General features: G+C 44.2%; 1 protein-coding gene across 1 annotated transcript in view; it reads right to left on the bottom strand.

Annotated features, from left to right (window-relative positions):
* The window catches only part of dnah9 (dynein, axonemal, heavy chain 9), a 467,621-nt gene that overhangs the window by 74,510 nt on the left and 377,330 nt on the right, over window positions 1-15,781 (bottom strand). Inside the window, exons 62-63 of the mRNA XM_078400937.1 lie at window positions 6,086-6,313; window positions 2,401-2,592 (exon numbers count right to left, since the gene is read on the bottom strand). Of these exons, the coding sequence (XP_078257063.1) occupies window positions 2,401-2,592; window positions 6,086-6,313 (420 nt within the window). The remainder of the gene's footprint in view (window positions 1-2,400; window positions 2,593-6,085; window positions 6,314-15,781) is intronic.

Genomic DNA, 15,781 nt, shown 5'->3' with positions numbered 1-15,781 from the left:
AATGCACTGTCAGGGGTGGTGGTGGAAACGGATACCTATAGTGGCGTTTAAGCAACTTCTACATAGGCACATGGATGTGCAGGGAACGGAGGGGTACGGATTATGCACAGGCGGAGGAGATTAACTTGACATCATGTTTGACATAGACATTCGAGAGGGGGGGAGGACCTGTTCTTCTGCTGTACTGTTCTATATTTTAGGTTAAGAGTGGACTTGATCGTGGTACATATAATTATGGGTGATGTAGACTGTAGGAAATGTTTCCCAATATGAGAGGTGGACAAAACTAGAAGAGATAGATTTAGATAAAGGGGCAAGAGATTAAGAAGTGATGCAAGGAGGACCTTTTTCATCCAAAGAGTCATGAATACCTGGAATAAACTGCCTCGGGGAGTGGAAGTAAAGCCGCTGATCGCATTCAAGAAAGCTGTAGTTGAGCACTTGAATTACATGGGCTTTGAGGGTTAAAGGCTGGGATGTGAGATTAATATGGTTGGGTGGCCATTTGTTGGATTCAATATGGTGGGCTGAATGGCCCGCTTGTCTGCTTTATGGCTCCATACGTGCACGAGTCTTCTTGCAGCTGCAGTCTAAACCTGATTAATGTTTTCTTGTACTTTGTTCTTACATCATTTGCTGCAGAACGTTGAGTAAAAGAGTCAAAGTTTGAAAATTCTTTCACTCAACTTTCTGCACCAAATCTTTTGCAGAAATGATTGAGTGAAATTTAGGCCTGGACTACATGAGGCCAAGGTGGAAACTTGAACACCAAATACTAGATTAAATGTTATTTACACAATTTATATTGTCTGAATATTATGCCTGAATTCCTGAAAACCTGGGGGGTGTCAATGTGATGGATGTCAGTGGCATGGAGTGAAGCAAATCCAAGCACAGATGTGCTGGATGAAAAGTCACATCCCTACTGTCAACCTCTGAATGACAGACTTACAGGAGCAATCCTCTCCCCCTAATCCCACCTGCAAAAATATGACTTAGACGAAGGGATTAAAAGTACCATTAGCAAATTTGCAGATGATACTAAGTTGGGGGGTAGTGTGAATTGTGAGGAAGATGCAATAAGGCTGCAGGGTGACCTGGACAGGTTGTGTGAGTGGGCGGATACATGGCAGATGCAGTTTAATGTAGATAAGTGTGAGGTTATTCACTTTGGAAGTAAGAATAGAAAGGCAGATTATTATCTGAATGGTGTCAAGTTAGGAGGAGGGGGAGTTCAACGAGATCTGGGTGTCCTAGTGCATCAGTCAATGAAAGGAAGCATGCAGGTTCAGCAGGCAGTGAAGAAAGCCAATGGAATGTTGGCCTTCGTAACAAGAGGAGTTGAGTATAGGAGCAAAGAGGTCCTTCTACAGTTGTACCGGGCCCTGGTGAGACCGCACCTGGAGTACTGTGTGCAGTTTTGGTCTCCAAATTTGAGGAAGGATATTCTTGCTATGGAGGGCGTGCAGCGTAGGTTCACTAGATTAATTCCCGGAATGGCGGGACTGTCGTATGTTGAAAGGCTGGAGCGATTGGGCTTGTATACACTGGAATTTAGAAGGATGAGGGGGGATCTTATTGAAACATATAAGATAATTAGGGGATTGGACACATTAGAGGCAGATAACATGTTCCCAATGTTGGGGGAGTCCAGAACAAGGGGCCACAGTTTGAGAATAAGGGGTAGGCCATTTAGAACGGAGATGAGGAAGAACTTTTTCAGTCAGAGGGTGGTGAAGGTGTGGAATTCTCTGCCTCAGAAGGCAGTGGAGGCCAGTTCGTTGGATGCTTTCAAGAGAGAGCTGGATAGAGCTCTTAAGGATAGCGGAGTGAGGGGGTATGGGGAGAAGGCAGGAACGGGGTACTGATTGATAGTGATCAGCCATGATCGCATTGAATGGCGGTGCTGGCTCGAAGGGCTGAATGGCCTACTCCTGCACCTATTGTCTATTGTCTATTGTCTATTGTCTATTAATAATGTGTGAGCAAGAACACATAACATTGAATTATGGACAATATTGTCTGGATTTTGGCAGCTAAGATCACACTGCGGAGAGCAAAAAAGGGGCTTTCATCCCACTCAACTACAGGTGCTCCTCAACTTACAATGGGGTGACAATCCGAGAAACCAATCGGAAACCAAAAATATCGAAAGCCGAAATGCATTTAACACGCGCGATCGCGTGGTCGGAAGCGAGCGGCGGCTCGCCATGGGTCGCTGCCGTTTGCACCGTTGCAAAGTCGAAATATCGCAAGTCGAAGCATCGTAAGCGGGGGAGCACAATGGTTGCTGGATTCAGTATCTGGTTCCACTATCTGGATTTCTCTTTAAACTTGAAATGATAATGTGCCAGCCCCACGACATACCCATTCCCCTCATACCATGCATTCATGTTTTACCTTTGCGTTCGCCTCCAGGTAATTATACAGCACGTTGACTGAGATGGTGAGATCGCCGGTGTTGAATGGATAAGAACGGTTCCAACCCTGCGGCCCAAATTTCCGTCTCTCTGCCACGACGGCATGGAAGTAGCAAAGAGCAAAGAGAATGCTCTTGAATTCATTTTCCCGTGCACACATTTCCAACGTGTCCTAGGATGAAGAATAAATACAAATTCACAGGGTATGCATTCTCAAATAATTACACTTTTCCAGGGAGTTTTGCCTGCTTTATCAAATGCATATAAGTCAGTACATCACTACTTACTGAAGACAAGAACATTTCACACCATTCTCTGAAAGATGCACGTCCCACTATATACAGACATTCTAAATATCTGCCACGGTAATAATCAATCATAATAGATAAAAAACAGAAATGGCCATTTCCTTGGATCTTATTTCCTTTTCCCAAGAGTATAGGAATCAAGAACCAGAGGACATCGGTTTAAGGTGAGAGGGGAAAGATTTAAAAGAAACTTGAGGGGTAATTTTTTTTTCCACACAGAGGGTGGTGGGTGTATGGAACGAGCTGTCAGAGGAGGCAGTTATTGGTACCGAGGCATGTTTAACAACTAAAAGACATTTGGACGTGTATATGGGTAGAAAAGGTTTAGAGCAGGAAGGTGGGGCTAGCTTAGATGGAACATCTTGGTCAGCATGGTCAAGTTATGCCACAGGTAGGGTTGCCAACTGTCCCGTATTAGCCGGGACATCCCGTATTTTGGGTTGAATTGGTTTGTCCCATATGGGACCACCCTTGTCCAATGTAGGTCCGGACAGTGTAGGTCCGGACAGTGTAGGTCCGGACAGTATAGGCCCAGACACCGTAGGTCTGGACCGTGTAGGCCGGACACTCTAGGCCCGGACAGTGTAGGTCCGGACAGTGTAGGTCCGGACAGTGTAGGCCCGGACAGTGTAGGCCCGGACAGTGTAGGCCCGGACAGTGTAGGCCCGGACAGTGTAGGCCCGGACAGTGTAGGCCCGGACAGTGTAGGCCCGGACAATGTAGGCCCGGACAATGTAGGCCCGGACAGTGTAGGCCCGGACAGTGTAGGCCCGAACAGTGTAGGCCCGGACAGTTTAGGTCCGGACAGTGTAGGTCCGGACAGTGTAGGTCCGGAGGCCCGGGCGCCGCCTAATGGAGGTTGCATAGCAACCCGCCTCCCGGCCCGGGCGTCCACCATTGGTGGAGCGGGAGCACGTGGCCGCTGGCTGGGTGAGATCACGTGGTCCGTGGGGTGGTGACGTCACCTTGTCCCTTATTTGGGAGTGAGATAGTTGGCAACCCTCACCACAGTGCCTGTTTCCGGGCTGTAAGACTCAAATCACTTCATCTCTTCTTGATGAATTACAAGACATAACATGTAACATGGGAGAGAGAGTTAAAAAGTGTCATACAGCTTATCAAACACCTTCTTACACAGAACATGTCCGATCATATGTACTTTTTGAAGAAAACTTTGGTAAAACATTTCTATTATCCCTATAGGTAATCAAACAACCTGTAAAAATCCCAGCTGTTCCAACATCCCCAGCATTTAAACCTGGTCCATTCCCTTTCACCATTAGGATTTACTTGATTTCTGCAATCAAATGCAGTAATCTACCATCTTCCATTTCTGCATAATCATCAATAAATGAAGACCTTTTTTTGTACTTGCTGGGAGTATCAAAAAGATCCACTCACATCATCTTCTACCTAGTGCAGGCATGTATTGAAAGAAGACAGAACTCAGTTTAACAGCAGAACGTTGGTTGGAATGGATCGATGGTGGACTAATTTATCAGACACAATCTGTTCTCAATTGCCAGCAAATAATGAGCTTTGCAGAAATCCGAACTTCCACCGTGGCCGAGCTGGAAGTATTTTAGCGTGCAATCATGATTTTTAAGTGGAGCAAGGATATGTGAGATTGAATGCTCACTGCATCCACAGAGAGCACAGAGGCCATCTTCACCCAGCAAGCGAGCAGAAAAAAAACAATCAAAATGCCTCTTCATTTTGTCCTATGTCATAAATGCACAAGTGTGCCTTGGATCAAATTTGGTTCTGATTTGCCTCAAAGTTAAGATTTTGCCAGACAGGAGGTCAAATGCACCCAGAGTACAAACTTAGGGTTCCGGTGTAGAAACATGATGTTGATGCAGGGCACCAGAGGACGAATAATCATTGTGAATTCATAGCCAGGCACGGGTTAGCACCTCACAGATGCTGGGGGGGAAATTGGAAGGATAAAAATTAATTGAGTCCAGAAAAAACATCGAAATAAAAATCAAAAGTCGAGACTTTATCCATCAATGTTATCTGTTATCTTCGGTGTTGGGGTGAGGGCATTCAAGGGCAAATGGCATTAAATTAAGGAAATAACAAAATGAAAGTTAGAAGGGAGAAGCAAATGATGGATTCTTAAACAGCAAAACATGTACTGCATAGATCAATGTAATGGCCTGGTGGAATGTGGAGACACCAACAGCATAATGATATGCTGGAACAAAGACGCACAAAGTACTGATATAGTAAAGTGTGTTCACACGGGCACAGTGCATCAATATATAAAGAGGAGACACCAAGAAATTGCAGATGCAGGAATCTTGAGCAAAACACACAGCGCTGGAGGAAATCAGCAGGTCAGTCAGTATCTGTAGAGGGTCATGAACAGATGACATTTCGGGTTCAGAACCTTCTTCACACTTGAGGGTCCCAACCCGAAATGTCGTCAGTCCATTCCCTCCACAGATGCCGTCTGATACTTTGAGTTTCTGCACTGCTTTGTATTTTGGTAATGATACACAAGTACACCGATCAGCCAAAACATTATGACCTGATGAGCCAAAACATTATGACCACCTGCCTAATATGCTGTTGGTCCTCCGTGTGCAGCCCCATACGCAGCAGGGTGCGATGCACTGTGTATTGTGACACATTCCTCCCGTGACCACCATTAAAATTTTCTGTGACTTGTGCCACAGTGGACCTTCTGTCGGTTTGGACCAGACGGCATAGCCTTTTCATTGCCCTCGCGCATCGATGAGCCTTGGGCACCCAACACCCTGTCGCTGGTTTGTGGTTTGTCCCTCCTCGGACCACTGTCGGTAGGTACTCACCACTGCTGACCGGGAGCACCCCACAAGCCTTGCCGTTTCAGAGATGCTCTGACCCACTCGTCTGGCCATAACAATTTGGCCCTTGTCAAAGTCGCTCAGGTCTTTACTCCTGCCCATTTGTCCTGCATCCAACACATCAACTTCAAGAACTGACTGTTCACTTGCTGCCTGATATATCCCACCCCTTGACAGGTGCCATTGTAACAAGATAATCAATGTTATTCACCTCGCCTGTCAGTGGTCATAATGTTTTGGCTGATTGGTGTATGTTCTTCCAGGTGTAAAGGACTTGCATTCTGTAATGTATTCACACCTGCTCAGCATATTAATACCCTAGAGCTTTCAGCATGTTAGATTAGCTAACTGGAGCAGTTTGTCAAAGGCCATCCAACTTGTGTCACTTTTGACACATGTAAAAGACTACATAGAGTTCAGCAACACCAGACAATAATGCTAATCAAACTGTCAAGGTAAGCTTAAATGATTCAGTATTCTTACGAGAGAGAAGAGGAATTACTGTGTCTGTGGCATAAGTTACCTGATTGAAGTTATCAAGGGCTTTGTGCAAGTTGGCATGCATTCCAGTTGGGGGCTCATTGGTGATTTTGATGGAGTTCTCCAAGATACCCTGGGGGATAATGTGCCCATCGGGTGAGGGGGCTGGCTCAGCACTGATGAACACACGGAAGTTCTCGTTACTGCCCTCGCTGTGTTCTTCCATTTTCTTCTCCAAGTTACTGAGCCACTTTGCAACCAGATGGATATTCTGCACAGAGAAATATTTAATCCGCAAGCATTAATTGGAAGGTCATATTTACATGTTCTCTAACAGTGTGAAAACGCACAGCTCCAGATTCAGGAGAAACACGTAGCTTCTTCCCAGCCATTATCAGTCAACTGAATCATCCTACCACAACTAGAGAGCAGTCCTGAACTTCTATCTACCACATTGGTGACCCTCGGACTATCTTTGATCGGACTTTGCTGGCTTCACCTTGCAATAAACGCTCTGGGGCAGCGGTAGAGTTGCTGCCTTGCAGCGAATGCCGCGCCGGAGACTCAGGTTCGATCCTGACTACGGGCGCCGTCTGTACAGAGTTTGTACGTTCTCCCCGTGACCTGCGTGGGTTTTCTCCGAGATCTTCGGTTTCCTCCCACACTCCAAAGACGTACAGGTATGTAGGTTAATTGGCTGGGCAAATTTTTTTTTTTTAATTGTCCCTAGGGTGTAGGATAGTGTTAATGTGCGGGGATCGCTGGGCGGCGCGGTCCCGGTGGGCCGAAGGGCCTGTTTCCGCGCTGTATCTCTAAAAAAAAAACAGAAGATTTTCACTGTACCTCAGTACATGTGACAATAAACTAAACAAGAACTTAATTAAAATGGAGCAGCTTCATAGAAATTGAGGTCACAGGATACCATATATGGGATGTTCATCCGTATACGTGAAATATTATGACTGTTTCTGCCTAACCCAGCCTCTCAGGCAGTAAGTACCAGCCACCACCATGGGCATGCAAATGGCTTCCAATCCCCTCTATTTCTTCAAATAACTAACTGAAGCCCCTTAGTTGATGATGTCACTGCCAAGGGAAATAGAATCTTGAATCCTTCCGATATACTAAGCCCCTTATAGTTTTATCCACCTCAATTACATTTTTATTGCCTTTTTTCTACATTCCAGAGAAAACCTCCACAGAGCAGTTAATCATGCTTCATAACTAAACTTCTCCAGCCTTACAATTTCACAGAAAATGAAGCAACATAAATATGAAAGTTACATTCCCTTTTTAATTCCCATTTTTATAAATGGAATTATTGCTTGTACACCAGCCACTCAATCATGAAGCAGGGAGGCCAGGTGTGGAGGTACATCTGGCTTCTCAGCTAAGCACAGTCCAGACCGTCAATGGGCACAGCGTGGAGTCCAGCCTTGCATGGGGAAGATAAGTGTGCTGGCATCTTACCTCGAGTATCTTTCCAGCTTCCAAGTTACAGCTCATAGATACAGAAGTTGAAGACACACTGTGCTTAGGACGGTTGAAGTGAAGTGAATCTCCAGAGCACTGCCACCACTAAGGAGTTTAGTATTTCCTCTTCACATTTAAAGTGCATGGCCCAGCTGGTAAAGCACCAGAGACCCAGGTTTAATCCTGACCTTGGGTGGTGTCTGTGTGGAATTTGCATGTTCTTGCTGAGACTGCGTCAGTTCTCTCCGGCTTCCTCCCCCATCCCAAAGACGTGCGGGTTTGTAGGTTAATTGGCCTCTGTAAAGTTCCCCCAAATGTGTAGTGTGTGGATGAGAAAGTGGGGTAACATGGAACCAGTGTGAATGGGTGATCGATGGTCACTGTGGACCCGGTAGGCCGATGGGCCTGTTTCCATGTTGTATCTCTCAACTAAACTAAGCCATCCAACATTTCATACAAGTGTTAATTCAGAAACCCAATGGTACAGTGTACATGCTTCACTTAAACATGGCTGTAAAGGTCTGATGGGGCAACATTGAACTACTTTGGTATTTGAATGGCCGCTCAAAAAGTATAGATTCACACCAGTACACACAGAAGGTAAGGACACAGTTGGAGTTATAGTTAGTTGCGTATTTTCTCACTTTCTTCTTATATAGAATGGTTACAGCGCAGAGAGAGGCCATTTGGCCCATCACTGGTTGTCTAACAGAGCAATTCACTGATCCTATCCACAGGCCCCTTCTCTGTCGCATTGGAGTTGTTTCTTTCCATCTACTTGTCTAATTCATTCTTGACGACCACAATGGAACTGCCTCTACACCTGCAGGCAGTGCATTCCAGATTCCAACCACACACTGCACAAAGAAGGGGTTTTCCACATGTCATCATTAATTATTTTCCTTTTTCGTTTATGTTTGTGGCCGCTAGACCTCAACTCATCCACCAATGGGAACAGCTTCCCACGATCCACTCTCTCCTTACCTCTCATCATTTTATATTCTAATACACCTCACCTCAATTTTCCCCATCTTCAAAGAAAACAATGGCAGCCTTTCTAATCATCTCTTTGTAACAATAATCCTTCATCCAAAAAAGACATTGTTGTAAATCTCCCCTGGACCCTCCAGCATGGCAGAATATAATTCCTATCATGAGCAGAATCGAATACAAGACTCTAGTTGAAGCTGGATCAGTGATTCATAAAGGCCCATGGGTTCCCTGGTTTTATACTTTGTACCTCCATTGATATCGGCCTGAGTGGTGAACATCTTCATCACTTGCTTCCCTGCCTCTTCCTCTCACCCATACTCCAGGTCCCCTGCATCTGCACTCCTTTTGGAACAGTACCTGTTATTCTACAATGACTCTCCTGGTTCTTCCCAGCAAAATGCATCACCTCACACTTCTCCTCATTTAACCTCATTGCCACTAATCTACCCATTCCACTAACTGCTGCAAATGGTCACAATAGACAATAGACAATAGGTGCAGGAGTAGGCCATTCGGCCCTTCGAGCCAGCACCGCCATTCAATGTGATCATGGCTGATCATTCTCAATCAGTACCCCGTTCCTGCCTTCTCCCCATACCCCCTGACTCCGCTATCCTTAAGAGCTCTAGCTCTCTCTTGAATGCATTCAGAGAATTGGCCTTCTGAGGCAGAGAATTCCACAGATTCACAACTGTCTGACTGAAAAAGTTTTTCCTCATCTCCGTTCTAAATGGCCTACCCCATATTCTTAAACTGTGGCCCCTTGTTCTGGACTCCCCCAACATTGGGAACATGTTTCTTGCCTCTAACTTGTCCAACCCCTTGATAATCGTATACTTTTCGATAAGATCCCCTCTCATCCTTCTAAATTCCAGTGTTCCACAATCTTCTTTACAGCCACAACAGCCTCAACCTTTGTGTCATTCACAACTTTAGAAACGATGACTTGCACCACTAAATTTAGGTGATTAATATAGCATAAACAAACAATGCATCTGACACTGATCTTTGGGGTTACTCTGATATTCACCTTCGTCCAGCCTGAATATCAACCATCATCATGATCCTCCATATCCCCATTCCTTCTCGCCTGTCCCGCTGAGTTACTCCAGCATTTTGTGCCTATCTTCGGTGTAAACCAGTATCTGCAATTCCTTCCTCCACATATCTTAATTTATCTGTTACTTAGCCGGCTTTGTTTTCAATGATATCAATGTCCCGTACAGTTCACCATTGATTATCTGCCTGCTCGGTGGGACTAGAACAAAGTCCATCTTACCACCTCTACCTCTCACTGAAACAATTGTCCATTCAGGCATTGTTTTTAATCATCCCACATATGATTGGACAAATGGATTGAAGTATTTTCAACATCGGAGTTTCAATTAAACAGACAGATTGCCAATTTACAAGTGACTCTGTGAGAGGTTTTCAGTTACGAGTTAATTACCAGATACTTATTCCAGTGCCAACCTATTTAACTGCCTCCAACTGCATCCAGAACATATGCTGGATGCTTGGACATTTCAATAACTCATCTTTTTTTCTCCAACCTATTTCCTCCTCTTTCATTTCTCCCTTTGCTGTCTTTTCATTTTGGGATCTGAGTGTCGATGACATGCAAGGCAATAAAAGAGCATCTGCAGCAATAATGAAACAACCTCTATGTTTTACCAACTCATAAAGCTGCAGGTCACAAAGGAATTGCCAAGAATTACATACTGATCCAATACATCAAAGGCTGCTTTTATGAGTTGACTGATGGGAGGTTACAGCCTAATAAATTGTCTTTCATGTAACGTGGAAGTGGATGTCAGTAGGCCTGACTTTTTCCTTGCTAACCTGGCATTAACATCTCTCATCATTCACACCCACTCACCCCTCTGGAAACCAAAAGACTTTGTCTAAGGTGCTGTCCCAGCATGTGATTCTTCATATTAATCAGTGGTTGGAGTGGTTGTAAAGTTAGCTACGGTGATATGGCCATGTGTCAACTCTGGTAGTTTCTCAGTTCATGCAGAAGACATTGTAGTGGTCCTTGCAGAGGTCTCTCAGGGTTAGCTTCAGTCTGAAGCTTTCATTCATTGTGTACATGAACAATGTATAGGAAGGAACTAACTGCAGATGCTGGTTTAAACCAAAGATAGACACAAAAAGCTGGAGCAACTCAGCGGGACAGGCAGCATCTCTACAGAAAGAACTACTCCTTTTCTGCAGAGATGATGTCTGACCGGCTGAGTTACACCAGCTAATTATATCTATCTTCTTCAAACTGAAGGGTCTCGACCTGAAACGTCACCTGTTCTACATAAACAACGTTGGTATCGCTGCTGGGAGATGATTAAGCTTTGGTGACGAGGCCATTTGGTTTTGATATCGCTTTTACCAGGAATGCAGTAACATAGAACACTGAACTGTTCTGCACTAGCAAAATGTTTGTGCTGAATGTGATGCCTCGTTAAACTGATCTCACCTACCTGCCCATGTTCCTCTATTCCCTGCACTTCCACATACTATCTACAAGTCTCTTAAACGGCACTACTGTATCTGCCTTCCTCAGCATCCCAGGCAATGTGCCAGGTCCCCAGCACTCTTTGTGTAAAAGACTTGCCCCAGCCATCTCCATTAAACTTCCCCCCTCACACTTTACAGCTTCAACCTCCAGAGTTGGACATTTACCATACGATAGAACTTCATTTATCCCAGGAGGGAAATTGATCTACCAACAGTCATAAAACACAAAATACACGAAACATGAAATTAAAGCAACAAGTGGACAGGATTGGGAATGTGCAAAGATTGGGGGGGGAGTCAGTCTACCCCATGACAGAAGGGGGAGGAGTTGTACAGTTTGATAGCCACAGGGAGGAAGAATCTCCTGTGGCGTTCTGTGCAGCATCTTGGTGGAATCAGTCCGTTGCTGAAGGTACTCCTCAGGTTGACCAGTGTGTCATGGAGGGGGTGAGCTGTATTGTCCAAGATGTTCCACAGTTCGAGGAGCATCCTCCCCTCCAAGACCCCCTCCCATGAATCCAACCCAAAAGATGCAAACCGTGACAATCACCGTGAGGGACTGCACATATCCAGAGACCTCTGAGGCGTTTCTATTAGTTGCATTAATTAGCATGCAACATGGGACAACCAAGTGGAGATAAGGGGGCGATCACTTTCTGAATTGGGTTCAGTGATAAATTGTTTGGTTTTCCATGTTTCACTGGAAACTATATTTTTCCTAAGGGCTTGTATACTCTGGAATTTAGAAGGATGAGGAGGGATCTTATTGAAACATATAAGATTATTAAGGGATTGACACGCTAGAGGCAGGAAACATGTTCCCGATGTTGGGGGAGTCCCGAACCAGGGGCCACAGTTTAAGAATAAGGGGTAGGTCATTTAGAACGGAGCTGAGGAAAAATGTTTCACTCAGAGAGTTGTGAAGCTGTGGAACTCCCTGCCTCAGAAGGCAGTGGACGCCAATTCCCTGGATGCTTTCAAGAGAGAGTTAGATAGAGCTCTTAATGATAGTGGAGTTAGGGGATATGGGGAGAAGGCAGGAACGGGGTACTGATTGTGGATGACCAGCCATGATCACGGTGAATGGCGGTGCTGGCTCGAAGGGCTGAATGGCCTACTCCTGCCATTCGACCTATTGTCTATTGTCTATTGCGTTTAGGGTAGGATTACAGTACAATGTATTGTGTGACAATGCAGATTGCTTCCAAAGGATCCACTTATGGGAAAGAGCACAGGCCTAAATTTTAATGCTGTTGCAAGCTCTGACTGGAAATTGCAATATGAACTAAATGGCCTATATAATCAATGGAGAACTCAGCGGACTTCTGATCATTCCCATAAGAAACCAAAGTTTCTGCACAAAGCATCAAAGAGCAAACAAGTAAACAAGAAGGAGTATTTTCTCTGTGATACTGCAAAGGCAGGCATGAATTTGAGCATGTTCAAAGCATCAGAAACTAATAAATCATTGAATTTTAACATTCATTTTCTTGAAATAAGGCAGACAAAATGTAGCAAATAAAGAACTAAAAACCTAAAAAGGATCTAAGGTTTTACAGAATATGGTGACAGAAAACATGGATGTCATTTGGACCATTGCAACAGTGGTAGCTCCATCTAAAAGGAAAATGCAATTAGTTCGACCCACGTTTTTTTCTGCACCCTATTTTCAGCAAGCATTTGCAATTTTCCATTCGCTACACACCATCTGAATCTATTGAAGTTCAGAAGATTATGACCAAAGTTTCTGTCATTTCCTCTCTTATCTCCTTCAAAAATGTACAGTGTATTCTATCTGAACAGAGTGACTTTAAGTACAATCCAAAGAATGAGTCTGAAGAAGGGTCCCAACCCAAAACATCACCTACCCATTGTCTCCAGAGACGTTGCCAAATTCGCTGATTTACTCCAGAATTTTGTGTTTGTCATTTGACCTTTCTGGGACCGATATTTATCAACTTTTATCCCGTCCAGAATCTCAACTATATCTTCCTTTGCTGACACTCCGATATCATCTTCCTCATTGTTAGAATTGGAATGAAACCTCTTTTGTATATAAAAATATAGGAACGGTTTCTGAGCCTTACAGGGCAATATGCCATTGTAAGGAGTTTGCCCAGAGCAACCTAATCAATCTGTTCATTTGCAGTGGAATACAATCTGAATTTAGAAAGATAAAATGCAAAGACCAACAACCCAACTAGAACTGCGACAATAGTTAAAATTGGTTTAGCCTTCCTAGTTTCTAATTTATCAATTGTTCTGGAGATAATTGTTGTTCATATGATCATCTTTTATTTGGACTTGGGTTCCATTTCTGGCAGCGCATCCACTTTGTGACTTTCCTGATCCAACCCTCCCCAACCTCTAGCCTCACACAACGATGGCCTCAGCCATATACACTAAAACATGAAACATCCTTCTTGTTATGGCCAGGTTTGTTTACTCCAGTGCACATCCACCCTGGTTCTCATCCTCCAACCTCCATAAACTTCAGCTCAACCTCAGCTCCATCAGCTGTGGAATATTTTGCCCTGTCTCAGCCAGCTATTTTGTTGATTGAAAGATACAGCATGGAATCAGACCCTTTGGCCCACCGAGTCCACGCTGTAGCTGCAAACTGGCCCCAGAGCAGAAGCATCCGCGGGCTGGAAACTGGAAGTGTTCTGAGCTAATTCTGCTACCACCATCGTCTACTGTACAAGTGATGGCTCCCACTGATTGTCGGCGGGAGCTTGCGCCCTTTTCAGGACAGACGATGACAGTGATGTAACATTTAAAACATAGAAGATGGACACGAAAGAAGAAGTAACTGCAAACTTGGAAATTAATTTCCCGAACCCTTGCATCTCTGTTTCTCCCTCCACTCCTTCGAGACTTTGCGTAATACTCTGTCTCTGTCTAAGATTTTGACTACACCTCCTCGTTTACCTCAGGTTTCATGTTGCACCATTTCCTATACTAAAGGCTTCATATAAATGCACATTTAGTTTTTTTAGTTTTAGAGATACAGCAAGGAAACTGGCCCTTCGGCCCACCGAGTCCGCACCGACCAGCGATCCCTGCACATTAACACTATTAACACAAGCGACAATTTACATTTATACCATCCCAATTAACCTACAAACCTGCACGTCTTTGGAGTGTGGGAGGAAACCGAAGATCTCGGAGAAAACCCACGCAGGTCACGGGGAGAACGTACAAACTCCGTACAGACAGCACACATAGTCTGGATGGAACCCGGGCGTCTGGCACTTTAAGGTAGTACTTCTATTGAGACACAGTGATATTATCCACATGATGGTTAAGTTCATGTTTTAATTCGTTAAGTACCTAATTACATGGAGGTTAGTAATGAGGGATAATGCTTCACTGTCACACCATATTACTGAACCTTTGGTCACCCCATTCTTTCCCACACTCAATGGGTAACTGGTTCTGGGCCAATTTCTCAGAATCATTTCCAAGCTGCTTATCTATTCAGAGACAGTTTTTCCATTTATATTTCTTCGGATTCATTCTTACAAGAAAAACCACTTCTCTGAACTGAATCAAATGCCTGGATGAGCAGAAAATCACAACACAAATTATAGAACATTTTCTAAACTAAGCACCCATTTTGAACAATCCTGGAAACTGAACAGACAAATGCCAGACAAAGGAAGTGCCCATTACAGTTTTAAACAGCAATTTAACTCAGAAAATATCCCTCCCGAGCAACACGGAGTGAAATGCTTAACTTCAATGAGCTTCTCTATCTAAAAGAACAACAAACTATTACGACGGATAATTGCAATGAGAGTTTGAGAATGGCTGCAATCTCCCCACTTTACAAGATAATACAACAGATTCGAAGCTTGGCAGCATGAACGAGGAGATGAATTGCACAGATTTTGCTGCAAAAACCTGATTAACAACTATCTTCCAACTGGCAGTTTGCAGTTGTTTAATTTACTTCTAACTAAGCAACAACATGTGGACAATTTAGCTACTCACGTAATGAATTGAATTGATTGTGAAATAATTGAACGGGTATTTCTGATAATGAACTTAAATTCCTGTATTCTGGTTTAGCACTTTCTTTCCATCGGCCACGTCGTTCTATTTAGTTGAGTTTAGTTTAGGGATGCCGTGTGGAAACACGCCCTTCGGCCCACCGACTCCACGCCGACCAGCAATCCCCGGACACTAGCTCTATCCTACACACGAGGGACAATTTACAATTCTTATCCAAGCCAATTTAACATACAAACCTGTACGTCTTTGGAATGTGGGAGGAAACCGGAGAACCTGGCGAAACCCACGCTATCACGGGGAGAACGTACAAACTCCGTACAGACAGCGCACTTAGTCAGGATCGAATGCAGGTCTCTTGTGCTGTGCCACTGTTATTCCGTGGTCGATATTTATCAAATGTTCAGGTTTGGTCTTTGCAAGCATTTCTCGGACTGCATTTGGAATTAGATTCTTTACACTAGAACTACAGCGCGGACACAAGGGTTTGTGTGCATCATATTGCACAGATCTGCACATGATCAGCTTGAGAAATTAGCAGTAACTAAATTGGAGGAAAGTACAGGTGTCTGAGGGATGGATCAATATGGATTCACAGAGTGTCAATTCTAAGGAACACGACGGTTCAAATTAAATGAATATCGTCCAGATTTCAATGCTATTGAGCAGATAGGGTGGTGGGTGTATGGAACAAGCTGCCAGAGGAGGTAGTTGAGGCGGGGACTATCCCCACGTTTAAGAAACA

The sequence above is a fragment of the Rhinoraja longicauda genome, chromosome 6 (genome assembly GCF_053455715.1).
Source record: "Rhinoraja longicauda isolate Sanriku21f chromosome 6, sRhiLon1.1, whole genome shotgun sequence".
Taxonomy (NCBI): Eukaryota; Metazoa; Chordata; class Chondrichthyes; order Rajiformes; family Arhynchobatidae; genus Rhinoraja; species Rhinoraja longicauda.
Note: the sequence above shows the minus strand (reverse complement) of the source record. Positions and strands in the feature narration are given on the sequence as shown.